The 22,072-nt window shown below is 39.2% G+C and overlaps 1 protein-coding gene across 4 annotated transcripts in view; it reads left to right on the forward strand.

Moving 5' to 3' along the window:
- Positions 1 to 22,072, forward strand: part of inpp4b (inositol polyphosphate-4-phosphatase type II B) — a 917,060-nt gene that overhangs the window by 716,037 nt on the left and 178,951 nt on the right. For all 4 annotated transcript variants that reach the window (XM_060851719.1, XM_060851718.1, XM_060851720.1 and 1 more), the window contains 2 exons: positions 11,273 to 11,403; positions 13,925 to 14,032. In XM_060851719.1, the coding sequence (XP_060707702.1) occupies positions 11,273 to 11,403; positions 13,925 to 14,032 (239 nt within the window). The remainder of the gene's footprint in view (positions 1 to 11,272; positions 11,404 to 13,924; positions 14,033 to 22,072) is intronic.

Raw genomic sequence — 22,072 nt, forward strand, 5'->3', positions numbered from 1 at the left:
CTTTCAGTAAATTTTCTTTGAATTATTCATGAATAAAGGCCTAACTTGTGTTTAGCCATTCATTATAATTCAATCCCTTCAGAGTCATAGAGTCACAGAGGTACACAGCACGCAAACAGACCCTTCAGTCCAACTCATCCATGCCGACCAGGTCTCCCAATCTAATCTAGCCCCATTTACCAGCACTTGGCCCATACCCCTCCAAACCCTTCCTATTCATATACCCATCCAGATGCCTTTTAAATGTTGCAATTGTACAAGTCTCCACCACTTCCTTTGGCAGTTCATTCCACACACACACCACCCTCTGTGTGAAAAAGTTCCTCTTTAGGTCCATTTATATATTTCCCCTCTCACCATAAACCTATGCCCTCTAGTTCTGGACTCCCCCACCCAAGAGAAAAAGACTTTGTGTATTTATCCTATTCATGCTCCTCATGATTTTATAAACCTCTATGAGGTCACCCCTCAGCCTCTGACGCTCCAGGGAAAACAGCCCCAGCCTGTTCAGCCTCTCCTTACAGATCAAATCCTCCAACCCTGGCAACATCCTTGTAAATATTGTGTGAACTCTTTCAAGTGCCACAACATCCTTCCAGCAGGAAGGAGACCAGAACTGTATGCAATATTCCAATTGTGGCCTAATCAATGTCCTGTACAGTCACAGCATGTCCTCCCAACTCTTATACTCAGCCCATTGGCCCACCTGAGCAAGATCCCGTTGTAATCTGAGGTAACCTCCTTCGCTGTCCACTACACCTCCAATTTTGGTGTAATCTGCAAACTCACTAACTGTACCTCCTATGCTTATATCCAGATCATTTTTATAAATGATGAAAAGTAGTCTTCCAATCTTGATATTGGATGCGAGTCTGATTTTGTAACGTGTTGACCTATCAATAGTCCACACAAAACCGTTGAGTCCCGTCAGGTTTGGGAACTAAGACGATCAGCAAACTCCACTTGCTCTGGCTCAGTTCAATGATATCCTTGTTGCCTCCACCTCCTTCTGGACTTGTCTGGCTTTGAAAGGATTAAGCCAATAGGGGTGTTGTTTTATCGGAACAGCATTCACTACATCTACTTCATGTACAGTATAACATGGCCTCCCACCTATCTTTGTATCATCAGCAAAAATGGATACATTGCACCTGCCCTCTCAAATCATTAATATTGATGGTAAACAATTTTCCACTAATTTCATCTCTCCAACCTATTAAGCCCACTCTGTCTTCTGTGTGTTAATCAATCCTTAATCCATGTCAATACATTACCCCCAACACCCTGAGCCCTTATCTTGTAGCCATTTATGTGACAGCTTATCGAAAGCCTTCTGAAAATCTAAACGCACTATTCTTACTGGTTCCCCTTTGTCAACTCTGCTTGTTATATCCTCAAAGATCTCTAGTAAATCTGTTAAACATGATTTCCCTTTCACAATACCATGTTGACTCTGTTTGATTATTTTAAGCTTTTCTAATATCCTGCTGCTTCACCCTTTAAGTGCTGTAATCAAATTGTCCAACAGGTTCATCTTAAAAGCAATCTTCAATGGGGTTTTCACATTCAGCAGATAACATGCAAAGCAAACAGACCTCTTGGATTTCTGAGAAGGAATATTTGGTTTTGCAACAAAAATATCAGAGCTACAGTTTACTTAAGATTTGTTTGTCCAATCCTGGAATACACACATTGTTTGTTTGGTCAATGTGTAGCAGGAGATATCAATATGTCAGCAGGACATTTTGAAAAGCTTAACATAATCAAACAGAGTAACCTAGTTTTGTGAAAGGGAAATCATGTTTTACAGATTCACTAGAGTTCTTTGAGGATGTAACAAACAGTTGATATATTTCACGGAATTCAATGTTGTGCTGCATGATTCTGAATTGATTAGTATGAGAAACCCATAAGGAATTTATCCTTGATAAAAGATTTGTGGTAGGAGTCACTATAACATAGGAGGAAAATCAGACTAAATTCCATAAAATCTGGAATAGCCTCTTGGGAATTGATGGAAACAAGTGTCTGGTACCCTACAGCAATTATAAAATGTGAAGTAGCCAACCGGTCAAATTGCAAAAACCATTTGTCTCCAATACTGTGTATCAATGACAATTTGCAATGAAAATTTTGTCAAGAAACAGTGACACCTGTTTCAAGACTGATCTGTAGGTTGTTTCCATTTAAATTTTTTTATAATCTGCCCGATCATTTGGCACGTCATGTCTCATTTATTTAGTGCTATTATATAGATGGAATCCAAAGATTGTTATGTGATACTGACATAACTAAAGGGGCAGCAGAAGTAATTCATTTGGTACAAGCAGACCCAAAGCAGAGATATTTGTTTTCTCTTTGCTCCCTCAGTGCTACCTGGGTTAATTATTTTTTAATGCCCAAAATTTCATTGAAGTAAATTCCAGTATTGAAGTAGCTCTGCCTCTTCTAGCCAATACATGATAAACTTCTTCCAATGGTTACAATGCACAATTCTGTAGGTCTGGACTGTGCTGTTTGTAACTGCCTTTCAATTCCTTGATCCTAAAGGGTCTTGGGATGGTCATTTAACTTTTACAGTTCATTTGAATTGTATTAATATATTTGAATTTTTCTGTGCTATCCTTTTGTGCTGGTCAGACTCTCTCTCAGTAACACATATTTGAATTCTTGACAATTTCATTATTTCTAAATCTTTTGTGATATGAAATTGCGCTATTCTTTGTGTCTGAAAATATTCTCTTAACATTCTTTTGTCTCTTACTTTAATGGCACATTTATTTGAAATAGATTAATATCTCTGATGAAATAAGATTTCATACAAAGGCACAATTTTGCTTCCTTTTTTGAATTATGTGATTTTTAATATATTTCTTACCTTTATTCACCTCTTTGTCCCAAGGGCTTTCTTGGCTTCAATTCAATATTACTTTGCAGTTAGTCACTCTGTTTTTTCCTTAACATTTCTTTTTAAGAATTGAACAGCTTGCTCTTTAATCTTCCTAGACAATATACTTTGACTCCTCTGAAAGTCTTTATATTAACTTTGGACTTAACACAATAAATCAGATACTTTAGGTTAAATTTACTTGGAAGCACAGTCGTGCTTTCACAATATGCCATGTTTGACTTTTTTAGTACTTCGATTGCAGCGCAATCTATTTGTCATTTTCTCTGAAGAAAAGCAACATCCAGCTACAAGGTTCAGATCTTAATTTCTAGTTGCTATAATTTTTGACGACATCTATTCCCATTTAGTCTGTGTTTGATTTTTTACTTTCTTGGTGGCAACCTTTGATCTTGTAAGATGATGGCTCGCACTGTGGTGGTCAACTGTATATGTTAATCATTGTCTGCTGTGGCTCAACAATGCCACTCATTTGCTGGAGAGAAATAATGTGTTGAGAAAGCATAATTAATCATCTTCCATTTTCTTTGGGCCTTCTTCTAAACCAGCTGAGTTTCTTGTTTCTGCTTACCTCTTCCAATGCCTTCCCAAACATCGGCTTCTGGAGATCATGATTGTTGGTTACTCTTTCTCAAGTTAGTGTCTGTATTAATGATCTTGATATTTTGCTTGGAGGTGTTATTGTACAAGAGGTCTGAATGTCCACAAGGTTATGATCTGGTGGCCGATTCATGATGTTCAAGGTCTTTGGGTATATAGTGATCATGTATCCGGTGAGTATTGCCAAGATAATGCAAACATTATTGCCTGATCAATGAGTGTATGCAGATAGATGTAGCACACTCTGGGTAGACTCTTCCCAATCCCTGAGCAACATAGGCTCTAAATTCCAGTAGGCTCTATTGAAAAATTTGGGAATATCAGGTGAGATATGGAGCATGGTTCTTTTTAACATTAAGACTAAAAAGTCACATTTTCCAATCAAGTTCTGGATACTAAGATCCAACTCTCTATAGTGAGCAGTGAGAGCTCTAGTAATATAGATTATTGCTCGTGATTACCCTCATTATTAGCTAATCTCAACTCATTAATATGAAGGTTCCCATTTTCCCACCTGCCAGGTAGAATTCCGGCATGAATGTCTGAACTTGATAACTCCAGCTTACCACTTGCTCCTCCAGATCTCCATTTTGGAAACCCAGTTCCAACACTTCAGGACACACTCCATGGGAAACAGAAACATGCATCCCACATCCACAGACATTGGCATCCAGTATGTACCAGTCTTACACATCATCATGTTATACCTGCGATCCACTTATTGTACACTTCTGTGCTTCAGTGCTGCACTCTGGAGCGCCCTGGCATTTTTCATTGGAATGCTGCTGCAAGCATACTTTGCACATTGGGACAGGCACCCAACTTACAGTTTGGCCCAGGCTACATCTCAGGAATCTGGATCAGTGTGCTGGAAGAGCACAGCAGTTCAGGCAGCATCCAAAGTGCAGCAAAATCGACATTTCTGGCAAAAGCCCTTCATCAGGAATATGACAGCATCTGCAGTCATTGTTTTTAACCTACATCTCACGAATGCTCACTCGCTCTCTGAATGCTTACTCATTTTGCACAGATGGATGTTAACAATATCCTTGCCTAAGTTACAAATCACACAACATCAGCTAATAGTCCAACAGATTCATTTGGAAGCACATGATGAATGAGCAGCGCTCTAAAAGTATGTAGCTCCAGACAAACCTGTTGGACTATAACCTGGTGTTTTGTGACTCTTAACTTTGTCCACCCCAGTCCAACACCAGCATCTCAACACCTTACCTTGTCTAGCCTAGCTTTGTCCTGCCTTTTTGCGCTTACACTCTTCCACCAAATCATAAAAGTTCACAGTTCTTCTTTCTTGTCTTGTTATGCAAACATAAAGCCAGGCAGTTTACCATACTTATCAATAGTTATCACTTAAGGGGTTGGACATGTTGCTCGATGACACTGCATTCTCAGTCCCACACTTATTGTATATGCCAGCAGCCTATGTGGCAAACTCTGCAAAGTTGGGAGAGCTATCTCATTGATTAGTTAACAAGGAATGAATCACAGTCAGCACAGTGGTAGCTGCTCATGTTGAGAATATTCAGAGTGTTAATTCTGGTAACGTTCAGATCCAGCTGGTGCCAGTTGCTGATCTGGGATCTCTCCAGGATATGTCATGTCATGATCTGTTTTGAAAGTGGATGTTACCTGGACAAAGGTCATAGGTTTAAGCTTTGCAGCTACTATCCTTTTCTCATTTATCCTAACATAGTCTTACTCTTTTGGTGGAACGTTAACTTGGGTCTCAGATGAACAAAGCTGATAATCCTTCCCATTATTTATGGTATGTAGATGGACATCATGTGGAGATGTCATAAAGATATATGAAGCAGTGAAGGAAAGACTATGTTAAAATGTATTAGATAAGGTCTTTTCCCTGGGACAGGAGAGTCCAGAACTAGAGGCCATAGGTTTAGGGTGAAAGGGGAAAATTTCAAATGAGTCCTAAGGGGGATCTTTTTCATGCAGAGGGTGGTTCATGTATGGAAAAAGCTGCCAGCGGAAGTGGTGGAGGCTGGTACAACTTGGGGCGGCATGGTGGCACAGTGGTTAGCACTGCTGCCTCACAGCGCCAGAGACTTGGGTTCAATTCCTGACTCAGGCGACTGACTGTGTGGAGTTTGCACATTCTCCCCGTGTCTGCGTGGGTTTCCTCTGGGTTCTCCGGTTTCCTCCCACAGTCCAAAGATGTGCGGGTCAGGTGAATTGGCTATGCTAAATTGCCCGTAGTGTTAGATGAAGGGGTAAATGTAGGGGTATGGGTGGGTTGCACTTCGGCGGGTTGGTGTGGACTTGTTGGGCCAAAGGGCCTGTTTCCACACTGTAAGCAATCTAATCTAAAACTACAACATTTAAAAGGCATCTGGATGGATATATGAATTGGAGGGGTTTAGAGGGATATGGACCAAGTGCAGGCAAATGGAACTCGATTGGGTTAGGATATCTGGTTGACATGGATGAGTTGTACCAGAGGGTCTGTTTCTGTGCTGTACATCTCGATGACTCCATGACGCCAATGGTGTTAGAACACAGCGTTGTTTCAGAACTGTTCTTTCTGAATTGAACTCCACTTCAGAAGAAGTCGTATCACACTCAAAACATTTATTCTGTTACTCTTTCCACCACCGCTGCCAAGCTTGCTGAGTTTCTCTCGCACTTTCAATCCTTATTTTATATATAATATACTGTGATCACCTTTGTCTCCAGCATTACTCTTACATCTTTTAGATTGTGAAGATCAAGTCAATTATTGGTCTTCTAGTTCTGAAACCACACTGGGATTTGGGGTGTTCGTGTTCATCCAGGATTTACAGTGTGATGAGGGCAACATGTACAAATATATTTCCTACAGTGCGAAACAGGGCACTGCCTTGATAAGTGTTGCAGTCACTGTGGACACAATCTTTGCATCATGTATTTCTTGAGACACTGGCCTTCCCTACAACAGAGACAAATATTCTTTCAGCTTCTGCATGAATGTTGGTTTCCTGTGCTTGATGAGTTCACATGGTATAACATCTGCTTCTGGTGGTTTGCCAACATCAGTGAGTCAAGAGCTTTGCTAAACAGCTTCATTGTAGGTTCAATAATATTGACAGGCAGACTTCCTGCTATGATTGTGGTTTTCGCCAGACTACAACTCAAGGCTCCATGCATCGACTGGTTTTTGCAGTCTGCGATGACTTCCCTACTTTTATTTTAAATGGAGCCTTTTTTTTTGATAGCCTTATTGCTATTTTGATCTCTTTTATACAAAGCTTTGGTCTGGGTTCAGGAACATTACAAACTTCTGGCAAAATTGTCAGCAACAGTTATTGGTCACTCCCTACCATTTGAGTAGTTCTTTGTGTATTCAGAGTGCTCCTGAATGTAGATCTCTTGTAATACAATAAAACTGGACCTCTGGCCTTCAATGATTGATTCCATCAGATGTTAGACTGGAGACAGCATTTGTCTGCTCTTGCCTCCCAAATGTTGTGACAGCTGTATTGTCAGTGGTAGGTTTAAATATATCCCATCTGGTTTCTGGACTCTGTGTGAGAATGTTGAAGACACTGTTGGTTTGTATCAGTATGGGCAGTAGAGCTGGCATTAATATGAGAACAGCATTTCAGCTTTGAAGTAAAAACTTCAGGAGTTACATCCTAACTGCTGCACAACAGTCTTTTGCACAATCTGAGCTGTGGCAGCTGCATGTGTTGAGAACAAGGAGTTATGTCTTGTAATGATCAGCTCGTCTGATCCCTGATCTTGAATGTTTCCCGAACCCCTTCGGGTATGGTTCATTCTGAAACAACACCCATCGTAGCTGCAAATCTCTACTAGTCTCTGGCCATTCTCAATTATCCTTCCCAGACCATGATATCCTACTCTTACATTGTAACACCCCAGAAGATAAAAATGTTCTGACTTAAGGATTCTGTTGATAGCAATGTTAAACTCCTCATAGAATTGGTTATTTTCCCTTGTAATGCAGCACAGCAATGGAGCATACATCCTCATGATATTAACAGACCCTATTTGAGAGTTGAGTGGAGTAAACATATTCTGGAGCATTTGTGGGGAGTCTACATAATTGACACGAGAGAGGTTCTTATATTAAACCTTGCTCACATGTTTTCTCTGAAATACTTCCTGCCAAATTAGCACATTATTTTAGTAATCTGCTCTCAGCAAGCTAGATGTCTTGTAGGAAACTCTGTACTGGTTGGCAGTCATACATGGCACAAACCAAGATGATTGTGGTTGTTGGAAGCCTATCATTCCAGTCCTAAGACACTTGTGCAGCAGTTTCTCAGGATTTTGTCCCATATCTATCTGTCTTCATCTCCTTCAATGAGCTTCTGTCCACCATGAGGTCAACATGGAGATGTTCACTGATGAGCACACTTAACTGAGAACCAGATATGTCAGATATTGAAACAATCTGTGTCTATATACAGCAAGACTTGGGTGGCATTCAGGTGTGGGTTGATAAGTGGCAAATAACACTTGTGACACTTTGTGTCGACATCTTCAGCAAGAGAGAATCTAACTATCTCCAGTTAATATTCAGTGACATTACCCATCAGTGAGTCCCTCAAAATCCTGGAGGTAACCACTGTTCAGGAACTGAATCAGACCAGCCATATAAATACAATGGCCTACGTTGTGGGTTCAGAGCCTGGGAATTCTGAGATGAGTAACTCAAAGTTCAACTCCAGAAACACTGTTCACTATCTACACAGCAAAATCAGGAATGTGATAGCTTAGGAGGTAGACGGCTTCACTTGCTGTATAAAATGATAGGACCAGCTAATGGCAAGGGCCATCCCAGTGTAAAGACTCATCTCCCAATACTTTCTACACTGAAGCCCCCGCCCCCCACCCAACCCCCTCATCAGGCCCTGCGTTAGGCATCTTCATTTAACTAGCAATGTTCACAGCATCTGAGGGGCTCCTGGCACTGCTGACGGAGGACATAGTAGCACAGTTAGCATTGCAGCCTCCTTCAGGCCCATGATCCGAGTTCAATTCCGCCCTTTAGCAACTGTGGAGTTTGCACGTTCTCCCAGTGTGTGTGGTTTTCCTTCCACAGCCCAAAGATGTGCATATAGGTGGATTGGCCATGCTAACTTTCCCCACAGTGCCCAGGGCTGTGCAGACTAGGTAGGTTAGCCATGGTAAATATGGATTTATGGGGATAGTTTGGGGGTTGGATCTGGGTGTGATGCCCTTCAGACGATTGCTGCAGACTTGATGGGCTGAATGGTGTCTTTCTTCACTATAGGGATTCTATCATTCTATGACTTACTGACCTTTGATTGGCTGATAGCTCTTGGAGATAACATTCTTTGCTGAAGGCCCTGAGTGAATTTAAGTTGCACTGGGAATTCAGAAATAGCCAAGGCTCTTCTAGTGGACAGGTTGACACAGCTGTAATCATTAAACCCAGCTCATTTATACCATTTGTGCTTTATATGGTCTTAAGAAAATGTATTACTATCTTTCAGTATCTTGGTTAGCATTGCTGTCTCACAGCAGTGACCTGGGTTTGATTCCACCCTCAGATGACTGTCTGTGTGGAGTTTGCACATTCTCCCCATGTCTGCATGGGTTTCCTCCCAGAGGCCAAAGATGTGCAGGTTAGATGGATGCCCATGCTAAATTGCCCATTGCATCCAGAGATGTGCAGGCTGGGTGGATTAGTCATGGGAAATGCAGGGTTACAGGGATGGGATGGGTCTGTATGGGTTGCACTTCAGAGGATCAGTGTGGATTCAATGGGCTGAATAGCCTGTTTCCACACTGTAGGGATACTATGATATCATAAAACCTTGCGTTTCACTTGGATTTTTAGACTCATATCTAAGTTCTCGATTGTTCTAAACTGATTATTGTCCTTCATAGAATAGTGCATATATAATTCTGACAAAGCAATTAATATTGTAATTAGCACCATCAAAAATGATATCAGTTCATAAACAGGATTAGAGTTATAGCAGGCCTGCCTACGTCTGGCTCCTCATCAGTACCAGAATCATGTTTTATGGTTTACTTAAATCTTCATGAGGTCACAGTCTCAGAGTGAAGGGATGACCCTTTAGAACTGAGACAATGAGGAATTTCTTCAGACAAAGGTGGTTAACGCTGTGGATGCCAAGTCATTGACTGCATTAAGACAGACATAGGTAACTTCTTGATTAGATCAAGAGTTATGGGAGAAGGCAAGAGAATGGTATCAAGAGACATATCAGCCATGATAGTCAATAAGCCAAATGGCTTAATTCTGCTCCTAAGTCTAATGGTCATGGATCAGAGCTAGATCTGGAATGGAGGAACCAAAGACAACCAGGAAGAAAACTCATTCAAATGCCAAATAAATTAAGTGGAAATTACATACAATTGTTGAGGAATAGCTAGTATAAAATGAAAATTCAAACATTAACTTGCATCACAAGTGGAGAATTCTACATTCTGTGAGAAAAGAGGAATTAATGAATTAAACAAAAATTAAGCAAAAGGAAAAGACACTCCCTCACCCACTGTACACACATAGTTGAAACAGGGCATGAGTTAATTTCCAAAATGTTGAATTGTATAAAACTTTTATGAACTTGAATGGTACATGTTGAATACAAGGGAAAGCATTGACAGAGTTCATTTCTAAAATAATAAAAATGTTTTGACAAGGAATATGAGCTGGAACAAATGATTTAACTCATTGAATTATAAAGGTTTTGGCATAAGAACGATATGGAATGGGTGTATTTTAATTCATGAGTGCAACTATGCTGCACTGTTAAACAATTTTCATTTGCATTAATGAAACAAAGAAAGAAAATTTACTGCAGAAACTGTCAGTCTTTTTTCATTAAGTGCTAGACTTCTCACTGTGCAATTAAGCCATGGAAGTGAAACAAGTTGCAAAGTCTAATTCAAGTTAATTTGTCCCAAACAGAGTTTTTGGTATGTCCCTCCTTGGATCTGGGAGTGATGAATTAGGAAAGATTACTTCTCTCAATCAAAGTTTAGTAACCATGATTCGAAAATTTCAGTGCTTGAGTTTGGGGGAAGGAGAAATTTGGATTTTCTTTCTACAGTCACAAAGCTTGTGTCTCAGACTTTCAAGATATTGTCTTGAGGTGCCTTGGTGTGCAACATACTGTGTGAAGAAAAGTTGGATTCTGTTGCATTTTCTGTAATATTCCATCTGAAATGTTATGCCCTCTGGTTGTATACTTGATATGGAATGTACACTATAAATATCAAGAATATTGCAATTGTATTGAAACAGTTCAATCAGAATAAGCTGTATATCAAATAGTTGAATGTTACTGCATTTTCTAATGTACTTTTATACATTTTATGAATAGAGTATTTTCAAAAAAAATCTCAAGGATGAAATACTGAAATGAGTAAGTCATTTTGTAACTGTATTGATAACATCAGCTGGCTTCTTCATAGATAGCGGAAAGAAAATGGTAAACGATTTACTTAAAACTAATTCCAATTTGGCCAAATGTACTTATTGTTTGTGTTCTTGACTTGTGAGAATCAGATCTGTGCTTATAGGGACTGACATGTTAGGAGTTCCAATTTCAGCAGCTGTGCTACAGAAACATTTCCAGACCAATTGTCGCTTACTGGGTTTTATATTTCATTTCACACTGTAAAGTTATGGATCTGCGTAACAGGTTCTTTTAATGGAAATTTATTGCTATCTGTTAATAGAGTAATTGAAATTGATGTTTGAACTTCTTTTTTCAATGTACATATCAGGTTGCAAGATCTGGAGGAGCTGGGGGAGCTTTCCGCTCACTGGGACACACTGCGACAAAACGTAACCATCCATTACCAGCATATGATTAGCAGCTACAAAGAAATGCTAACCGAACTCAATAAATTCTCAGGTATGAAGCACCAGAGCAAGGAATGAAGAGGTTTAATTTGTCTGGAACTCCGATTCCAGTAAGATAAATTCAGAATTTACTGCATCATTGTCACAATTTGGAGCAAGGGGGAAATGGCAATATTCACCTCCAAAAATAATTGTGACTGCAACATTTCTTAAGTATTCTCCTGAGATCTAAAGAAGGCTGAAGACATTTAGGTCAATGCTGAAGTTTAAAGTGCATTTTAACTTTGTTGAATCCTTGTTGGTTGTTTTGGACATCCATTCCCATAAGATTTGTTCAACAGAAGGTATCCTTTCTCTCCCCAAAACTGCCAATTTAAGGGGAGCCATTGCTCTCCCAGTTTGAGCTTACATGTACATACAGCTCAGAATTCTAGTCAAATTGTTAATGCTGTTTTTGAATATACTTATATATTTTTGCCTTGTAGGTTTGAAAAAGAAATTCTTCAGAGTTGCACTTTCATTACTGGTTGTAAGATATATCCATCATGAAGGATTCATAATGACAGAAGTCCTTTCTAAATCAAATCTGCTGATCCAACTGTCTTCTCTGATAAAGCACTGTCCATCTACCTTATTATATAATTGTTATATGTCCCTTCATCTTTACCTTGTCTAAATGTTTGACTGTGCCGCCATGCGTGTTTCTCCCATACCTTCCTGTTTAACTTCATTTAGTCAAATCCATACCCCTCCTTTCGCACTAACAGGGGCCTAATAGAAGTCACAAATAACATAACACTGACCGCAATGCATTGTCTCATGTTGATCTATATTTTAAACGCTACTCTAGAATCTCATTTGTCCAATGTGGTGCGCCACTTTTGCTTGGTTCCATTTTTGCCTATTCGATCATGGCCAGAGTGTCTCTTAAATATCAGTTTCACAATCACAGATACCAATGTTGTAACTTCTGTAAATTAATTTGTCCTTTTGTGCATTAAATGCATTTATGCTGCTATTAATTTTGATTACTGTTTTTGAAATTATTTTGTCTATAGATGAGGATTAGCAATTTAATGAATATTTTAGACTTTGCCATGATTAAAATACAATTTCAGTGATTGTGAATCAAATCCACTCCAATGCACAAGTATCTCTGCATGATTGTAACTGAGACAAAACCAGTGGATAAAGTCAATCTGAGCACTAATGTCTGACAGCATGTTTATTTGCCATCCCAGAGCACTAATTTCATTTTTTAACTAAGAACTCCCATCTGCTTTTTTCCCGACTGATCCCTTTTTCTAAAACTTGTGAACAAATTTCTTATTTATCATTTGCATTACCTTTGGGTTCTGAGAGCATGTTATCAGAACACATACAAATCTTTATTGATTTATTTTATCTTTGATATTTTGTATCCATGATGATTTACTTTTAATGTATTATTTCTTCACTTTTTACATTTTCCAATGGACTGGTTTATCTAACACAATAAAGATCAAAAGTATAATAATAATAAGCACGGATATATTTGACTGTAAGACATTTGAAACACTGAATTATATAGGCAGATAAATTAGAATTCAGGTAATATTATAACCTAAAGCTAAGAACATTTTTAGTTCTTCATGGATAATATAGAGACTTCAAGTTAAATTATTTATTCCAATATGCAGTACTGGCATTTATGAGATTATCTCTCAAATGCCTAAAGTTATCACCGTCAAAAGCTTGTTTAAATTCCTAATGAAGGTTGTCAATATAATAATACAATATGCAATGTTGCTGCAATGTAAGGAGAGCTGAGGCTTGTTAAGCCTTTTAAACATTAGAGTAGAAAGTGGGGGATTGAGGCACAATGTTGCATTTATTGTCCCAGTTTGCTCTGTTTTTTCTGTTCTCCACTAAATGAAAGTCACCAGTTTTCAGTGGCAGAGTTTTGACCATTGCATGATATCCCATGAACACAGCTGACAAATAGGTAATGCTGACATTACCTATGTTCTGAAATTACATCTTAAAAATAATGCTGGTGTTTTAAAATGGTCAGTTGAAAGTACAGCATTGAAAGCGATCAACTTTGTAAATTTTGTTTTTCTTGTGGTTTCATATTGCATATCTCTAGTATTACTGGTACTAATTATCCTGCTCATCTAATAGTTTGTGCCTATACCTTCCTACTATATGGGCTAGTCTTCATTTTTTCTTCAATTTCATTAGTAGATACTTATTCATCCAATCCCCCACCAGCCTGAAATGTACTTCAGAAAAATAGGTAGGGACAGTTGCAGTCACCATACTCGTTGCAGTTCCTTTCTTTTGAACATTTAGTACAATTAAGCAAGTGTTCATGGAAAAAGGCAGAAAGTCAGAAAATACTAATCATGAATGGAAAAACAAGCTTGTTGTCACTCTGAGGCTGTGGAATCTGCTCAGCACTGATTATCTATGGTGTTAGAGAACCCCTTCATCTGGAACAGCTGTTTAATATCAATATAGACCAGATTATCTGTAAATGTTATACACCTCGGCTGGCTGACAAAATTATAATGTGTGTGTTTAATTTGCAGGGTCATCATTTAAACCGAGCTGCAGCAGAGGAGAAAAGAAGCTTGAATTTATTCCAGTTAATTTGCATTTACAAAGAATGCATGTACAGAGTAGTTCTACCAAAACTGGTAAGGTTTTTGTTAAATTTTAATAATTTTTCTGATCTGTGTAATATCCATTCTTTTAATGATCTCAAAGCTTTACAGTTTTTTCAAAAATATTGCAGTAATTAATTTGTATTTTAATATACCATGTCAGCTTTCATTACTTTTGTAAATGTTCTTGGGTGAAATAAGAGAAATTTCTTTCAACTTACCTCTGAGTGCTTTTAGCGTAATATTTAAGAATGCAGCATTCTAATAAATGGCAATTTGTAGGAAGTGGGTAGTTTGGAACATCAAGTCCATTTGAATACAACAAACATATATTTTGGGGGAAACAAAGGCCTCTTCCGAGATCAGTAAAAGTTAATTTTGTTTTTGTCCTTGATCAATGTGTTACTTTTGAACTTTTCTAATGTCTTAGTTGCTAAGTTCTCTGTATGGTGCTGAGCCATGTCATCCAAGAAGGATCCAGATTCTGTGGTCAGTGTTGGATTAGTTTTCTCAGTTTTTTATGTTTGAATGAGTTTTAGCGCCACTGGGTTGAGGAGAGGCATAAAACAAAATTGCAATGCACTTAGTCCTGATTGATACTCCTGAGAGTCATAGTACAAAATGTGGATGTGCATGCCAGGTGAGGACAGGATCAGCCTCAACTGCGCCACCCCTCCCAACCCAAGAAGGCAAGGTTGCTAGACAATCGTCATTTTGCTGCATGATAAGGCCAGACCCTTAAAATTGCTGCTGCCATTGAACTGTGGTTCAGAATCAGGCACTACCTTCAGAGGGGAAGGGAGAAAATGCAATAAATGTAACCATGTCGATGTGAGTTTGCTTTCATATGTTCATGCGTATATGTGGTGTGTCTAAGGGATAGAATATTTTTCATAATTCCTAAGTATATTACAACTGCTGAATGCCATATTTCCATTGCTTCTCAACATTTAATTACAAGTATATGTAGATTCATGGTAGTACAATACCACTAAGGAATCTTCGCAATTTAGTCATTTATGTTTTCTCTTCTTTGAGTCCAATATGTCAAAAAAATAGATTAACAAATAGTACTGAAAAGTGAAAGGACAAGAATATTGGTGGTGAATACAGTCAACAATTTGCAATTGCATCATTCATTTGCAAAGTGCATATTTTATCAATGATCAGACCAGGTTCTGGAATTTTATTCCTCCTTGAGGGTGAGCACAGAGGAGGGTAGGTACAAAATTTCCTGTCACTGACCAGTGCATCAGTTTTCTAGCATCAACCTGTTCCCAGAGTTGGGATTTGCATGGCAGGACTACTCACTATCAAGCAGAAAGTAGTCAAATATGGTTCTTTAGGGACCTACTAAACAAATATTATTAGAAGCTGGCTAGAGTTTTCCAGTCAGCATTCCAACCCCCTGAGGATTAAGTCAGCTGCCTGGAGGTAGCCTGATAGCAGACTAGGGAGCCAGCACTCAGAATGGTTAAGGATCTTCTACATCTGTGTGGCTTCAACTGCATCCACAAGTCACCCTGTGTACTACGCCCTTTTGACGCAAATCACTCTTTCACTCTCTCTCACATGAAAAGCTAGCTGCGTTTCTAAATTGGAGTGTGTGCCCTGCCTTAATAAGGAAGATCACAGCTGGATGATAGATTCCCACATGGTGCAGGCTTCTGGCCCAGGAATCAACACTTACCTGGGTGACATAGCGTCTCTAACATTTCTGAGGAAAAAGGACAGCCATTAGGATCTCCAGGTCCTTGTCAGCGAACCTGGGGTATTTTGCGTGTATCAGCCTCATTGTTTGGGTATCCTTGAATACCTGCATTGTGAATGGTTGCTCTTGGCTTGCAGTCTTTAAACTGTGTGCAGCTGGCTGATTGCTAGAAGGTCCCAGTCCTAACACCATTGAGCATTTCAACCACTGCTTTGCATAAAATTGTATGAGAGCACCACCAAGGATACAGCATGCAGACTAAATGGTGTAAGCATCGTAAAACTGCATGAGAGCTCAGACAGAAACCTTCCAAGAAACTCCCTGAATTTGACACGCAGCCAAAATTTGGCAAAATTCAATCCCATATCTTTATTTCAACTTAATTCCAATTTCTCCAAATTGTTCTAAAAATAAGCTGTAGAAGTTCCAAATTCTAATTTTGAGAGCAAGAATATTTTGGTTTCTGTGTCAGTTGGATCAAGGCAATTTTATATGACTTTGAGCAATCTAATCATTTAAGAAATTTGTTTTCGCTGTACTTTATTTGTTTAATCTATTGGCTGAGTTTTTGTTTCTATTGTTGTGCCTGTTTTATGAAATGTATATGTTTGTGCTGAACACGACAATGTAATGGCCTTCTGTTTGTTGATAATTGTGAGGAAAAGTTACCTTTGTTGTAAACAGCGCGACAGCTGAATCTGACTGGAAATCGGCTAAATATCATGGAGTGTTCTGTCCACCAGGCTGAGTGAATTTTCTCTCATGATTGTCCCAGTTTCACCTCATTAACTAGGTACATGCAAAAAGTATCTCACTTGCCTGATACTAGCCTGACTCTTCTTTGTCCGTAGGTGGTCATAGTAGCCACTGCTGAGGCATCCTGGGATTCCTCACCGTCATATTTAAAAGACCATATGTACCCTGTCAAGCACTGGCAGTTTAAAAATGTCTTGCACGATTTATGATATTTGTTCTGGATATGGCAGATTGGGGAAAGCAGCATCCCACCTTACATACTGTAATTGGATCAGATATTTGCCACAATGATGTGGTGAAACTATTTCATATCAGATGCTAATGTTGGTTGGGTGAAGTTGCTGCACATGGAGTGTGCCCTGAGGTGTTGCTGGTGGGTGTAGTAGATGGCAGTAGTAGAATTCCTACAGTGCAGTCAGAGGCCATTCAGCCCATCAAGTCTGCACAGACCTCACTGCCTCAGAAAGGCAGTCAACATCATCAAGGAGCTCACCCACCCCAGGTGTAATCTCTTCCATCAGGCTGAAAATACAAAAGTTTAAACGCATGTACCAAAAAGTTCAAGAATAGCTTCTTTCCCACTGTTATTAGACTTCTGAATGGACCCCTCAAATTTCAAATCTAACATTGATCTTGTTTTTTATGCACCTTTTTTGCAGCTATACATTCTTGGTGTCTACATTGTATCCAGGTGATGGGAGAATGGGAATCTGTTTTTAATGCGACCAGATTATGTAATAATGAGGGTAATAATGAGTGATACTCCATACAATTAGGCCTTTCACCATTCACTAGCGAGAATCTTATCTTGACATCCAACATTTGGTTAGAAAATGAGACTTTTTGATCTTGATGTCGAGAAGGTCCTTGCTCAACATGGAAGTCTGACTCAATTTTCCCAAATTTCTTGCCGTGTTCAGAAACTGGGAAGATTGTGCCCTACGTTTTTTTTAAAACAGATAGCTCAACATAACTCTTTGACAGTATTCAGCACAAAATATATATTAGGATTTCTTAGAAATCGACGTGAATTTTGACTTTGATGGAATGTGGCAAAGCAATCTTGTTGGTGTTTTCCCAAAAGACCTGAATATAAACTAATGTATCAGATTAACCTTGATATGTTGTAAGTTTTTATTCACAACACTGCTGTGACACCAAGTGTTGCATTTCAAAGCAGCCAAAAAGATAAATGTGTAATAGCATCTAAAAAACTTCACAATATCTTTTATTTATCTCCTTATTATACATAGACTGGACTTTTAAAAGTAGTGTGTATGTCCAAAGTATCACAGACATGTGGTACAGAGAATTTTATAGTTTTCAGGTTGGAATTGATAGCATCGATCAGGTCAATTAACCATGCTGATTTTCTCAAACCTACAAAAACCACAAACAGTCAGGAATCAATACTCTGTGAAAAATCATCTCATCAAGTAACCTTAAAAAATTAATAGGCTACCAATTTATCACAAAATAAGCAAAGTACATATAACATTTTTTCGACATTGTTTTGATAACCTAGATTATTTGACCTATTGCACTTTCTCTGCTTAATATTTAACATCCTAATATAAATTATCCATAATTTCAGAGTTTTTAAAACAATTACAAAGCTATCCACAAGAAAGCCTATTGTGTGTTAGAGCTCCCTCTGTCTGGCACATGGATTTTGACATCTTTTCTGATTCTGCAACCAAGAATCCTCCCTGTCAATATCTTTTAGACTAGTATGTACCAAGTCCTATATCCAACACAAATGTTTTGTGCTTTGACTTAAGACTGGGCCTTTCTGTCTCTTCAGAGTTTAAAAAAAAATTATTTCCTGTCACAATATTTTCATTCTCAATCACTCCTCAGGCTGTTGCCTGTACATGCATGTGTGTGGGTGTGCAATATATTAAAAACAATAGATCTGTATGTGCTTTGAAACCAAATTCTCATATCAATATTTGCAGTAAGACTCTATGTACACTTGTCACACTGTAATTACTTCTTGCCAATGCTTCAGCTTCACAGCTGTAAGCAGGAAAATCTCTTATCTCCCATCAGTTAATGTTCTCTTTCTCAAGTTCATCTAAGCTTTATTCTGTGTTATGAATGTGTTCCATCAAATAAGGGGAAAATATACTAACTGGGGATGGTTCCAATTATGCTAAACCTTCTTACTCCTTAGCTTTATCAGAAAACTGCAAAGAAACAAGAGTAAGACTCTCAAACCTGCTCCTGCGATGTGATTGAAAGTGTAAATATTACAGTGGGGAAAGCCAATACATTGATATTTACGATGACAGTTTGTGTTCTGATATCATCTTTGATGTAATGGCACATTCGAAGACACTTCAAAGGAGCATGATTGAACAAAATCTGACACCAAGTCATAAAAAGAATCGATTGTATAGGCGACCAAAAGCTTGGTCAATGACACAGTTTTAAAGGAGTGAAAGAAGAGAAATAGAGTTGGAACATATAGGTAATGAATTTCCCAGCTAAAGATACTGTCTCCAAATAGCAGCTTAGTTAAAATTTAAATGTTTAATGGTCTTAAAGGAGCACAGATACCTCAGAGGATTGTTAGGTTGGAGGAGTATACAAAAGTGCAGGGAAACCAGGCCATAGAAGGACTTGAAGCAAGGGTGAGCTTTATGTGAGATATCTGGTCCCTCAGGAAATTAAGGAATATTGGGGATGGATAGGAAAGTTCAATCACACCCCAAGATCAGCCATAGTTGCATTGAGTAACAGAGAAGACTTGATGAGCAATATTATCTATCCCACTTCTGTTTCTTGTGTCCTTGTTAATTAAAATGGAGGTGAGTTTAACCAAGATCTAATATATGACTCACAAATACAATACTATGAAAGATTAATAATGTATGAAATAATGAAACACCATCATTGTTATTTCAAGAGCCATATTTCAAATTGTCAGACATAATGATCATCATATTCGCCTGTTGGCCTTTTGATCTAGACTATCCATAACTGGATAGCTGCATAGCATTTCATGGTAACAGCAGCCCTACTTCTAATGCTGAAAAACTACTTGGTCAAACATCTATTTGTTTTTCTTCGTTTACCTTGATATTTTTCTCAGTGACTTTGAACTTATGCTCATTTAGAGACCAAAATTGTTTCAGGGCCTTAAATGTAATTTAGAATCCCAACATAAATATTTTAATGAGACATCTTCCGGAGATTTGGTCCAATCAAAAACTGCATTCGATGTAACTTGTGCGACATGTAGGCAAAAATGAATTTCTTTCTATTCACATGACAGGGAGATAAAGTATCTCATAGGTTCTGCCCATTGTGGATAACTCAGTTAAGCATGAAGGATATAGGATAAAGGGAAAAGAAGGATTGTTATTATTTGGCATTAGGTAAAAACAAGGACTGCAGGTGCTGGAAACCAGAGTCTAGACTAGAGTGGTGCTGGAAAAGCACAGCAGATCAGGCAGCATCAGAGGAGCAGAAAAATCGACATCTCAGGCAAAAGCCCTTCATCAGGAATAGAGGCAGGATGCCTGCAGAGTGGAGAGATAAATGAGATAAATAAATATTTGGCATTAAGTTGGCATTGGGGGATATAAGGAGCCATAGGAAAGGATGGGGTCATCTAAAATGGGGCTCAGATAACAGGAGAATATGAGGAAAATCTAAATTCAAATCTAGTGCCGGCTGCTGCCATTGTCTCTAATTGTAAATAACTTGCATCTTATCCCAGTGAAACAATTTGGAACCTCTAATCTTGAACAATCGAATCTCTCAGATTTCAGAACAGGTCACACAATTACCTTTATTTTGCCTTCTAATTTGGAACATTGTCTTAATTAATTTAATATTATATAAATCACATAATTGGAACAAGAGTTTGATCAGTGGATTCTTAGGTTTATTCACTATCAAAACAGGTTCAGGGCACTGGGAAGCAATCCCCTATCAGTGTTCTGATACATTTCCCTCCCCTCCCCTATCAGCGTTCTGATATATTTCCCTCCCCTCCCCGATCATCGTTCCGAAAAGACCACTCCCTCCGTGACTCCCTCGTCATGTCCGCACCCCCCACCAACCCATCCTCCACTCCCGGTGTTATAAGTGAATTTCTGTCTAGGCTTTCTGAATCTCCGGAGAATAGTTCCTGACACTTGGCTAACTATTCTAACTCTAGGGATCTGATTCAGAACAACCGGGTCCTGCCTCCGAACTCTGCCAACCGCAGACTGTCCTTTAACCCTTGTGTCAAGGGAGACTGTCCGCAAGGTTAAGTTCAAAAAGGCGAACTCCAAGTTGACTGGTATCAGCCCTTATCCCCACCGGCTGTCACTTTTCCCGTGGCAAATCGAAATACTGCGAGACACACACAAACGGAGCAACAGATGTTTATTCAATCTTCGAAGATTGGGCGAGTTCCAAAAAGGACTTCGGAAGTCGCAACGGGAGATTTTACAGCACTAATACTTATACATTATTTTTCCATTCAAATACATTGGTGATAATTTCATTGGTTTAAACATCTCACGCTATGGATTTTTCTTACATTAAAAATCATTAATGACAATTCCATTGGTTAAAGCATTTCACGCTTTTCTCTGCCAATTTCTTTAATTAAAATGTTATATTATTTTACAATTTCTGCTACTAGTTATAACATTTATTGATGTCATGAAAAGAGCTTTCATTGTATTTTGCCCTCTGTGTCTAACTGAAGCATTCCTTGGTTTCTTGCCCAAGGTTACCATGTTCCTGGCATAACAGAGGTGACTTCTAGTTCATGCTTCATTATGGCCTAGTCGATCATTAGTTTCATAATTTAGCTTTTATTCATTAAACCTCAGTTTTAGTACAGTGAGTGTGTGTGTAGGTGTGTGTGTGTAGGTGTGTGTGTGTAGGTGTGTGTATGTGTATGCATGAAACTGCAGAAATTACATTAACCATATCACCGGCACCTTCCCCTGCAACCGCAAGAAATGCAAAACTTGTGCCCACACCTCCCCCCTTATTTCCCTCCAAGGCCCCAAGGGATCCTTCCATATCCGCCACAAATTCACCTGCACCTCCACACACATCATTTACTGCATACGCTGCACCCCATGTGGCCTCCTCTATATTGGGGAGACAGGCCGCCTACTTGCGGAACGGTTCAGAGAACGCCCCTGGAACACCTGGACCAACCAACCCAACCATCCCATAGCTCAACACTTCAACTCCCCCTCCCACTCCACCAAGGACATGCAGGTCCTTGGACTCCTCCATCGCCAGACCATAGCAACACGACGGCTGAAGGAAGAGCGCCTCATCTTCCGCCTAGGAACCCTCCAACCACAAGGGATGAACTCAGATTTCTCCAGTTTCCTCACTTGTCTCCTGCCCCCACCTTGTCTCAGTCAAATCCCTCGAACTCAGCACTGCCTTCCTAACCTGCAATCTTCTTCCTGACCTCTCTGTCCCCACCCCACTCCGGCCTATCACCCTCACCTTGACCTCCTTCCTCCGATCACATTTCCAACGCCCCTCCGCCAAGTCCCTCCTCCCTACCTTTTATCTTAGCCTGCTGGACACACTTTCCTCATTCCTGATAAAGGGCTCATGCCCAAAACATCAAT

The sequence above is a fragment of the Hemiscyllium ocellatum genome, chromosome 36 (assembly GCF_020745735.1).
Source record: "Hemiscyllium ocellatum isolate sHemOce1 chromosome 36, sHemOce1.pat.X.cur, whole genome shotgun sequence".
Taxonomy (NCBI): Eukaryota; Metazoa; Chordata; class Chondrichthyes; order Orectolobiformes; family Hemiscylliidae; genus Hemiscyllium; species Hemiscyllium ocellatum.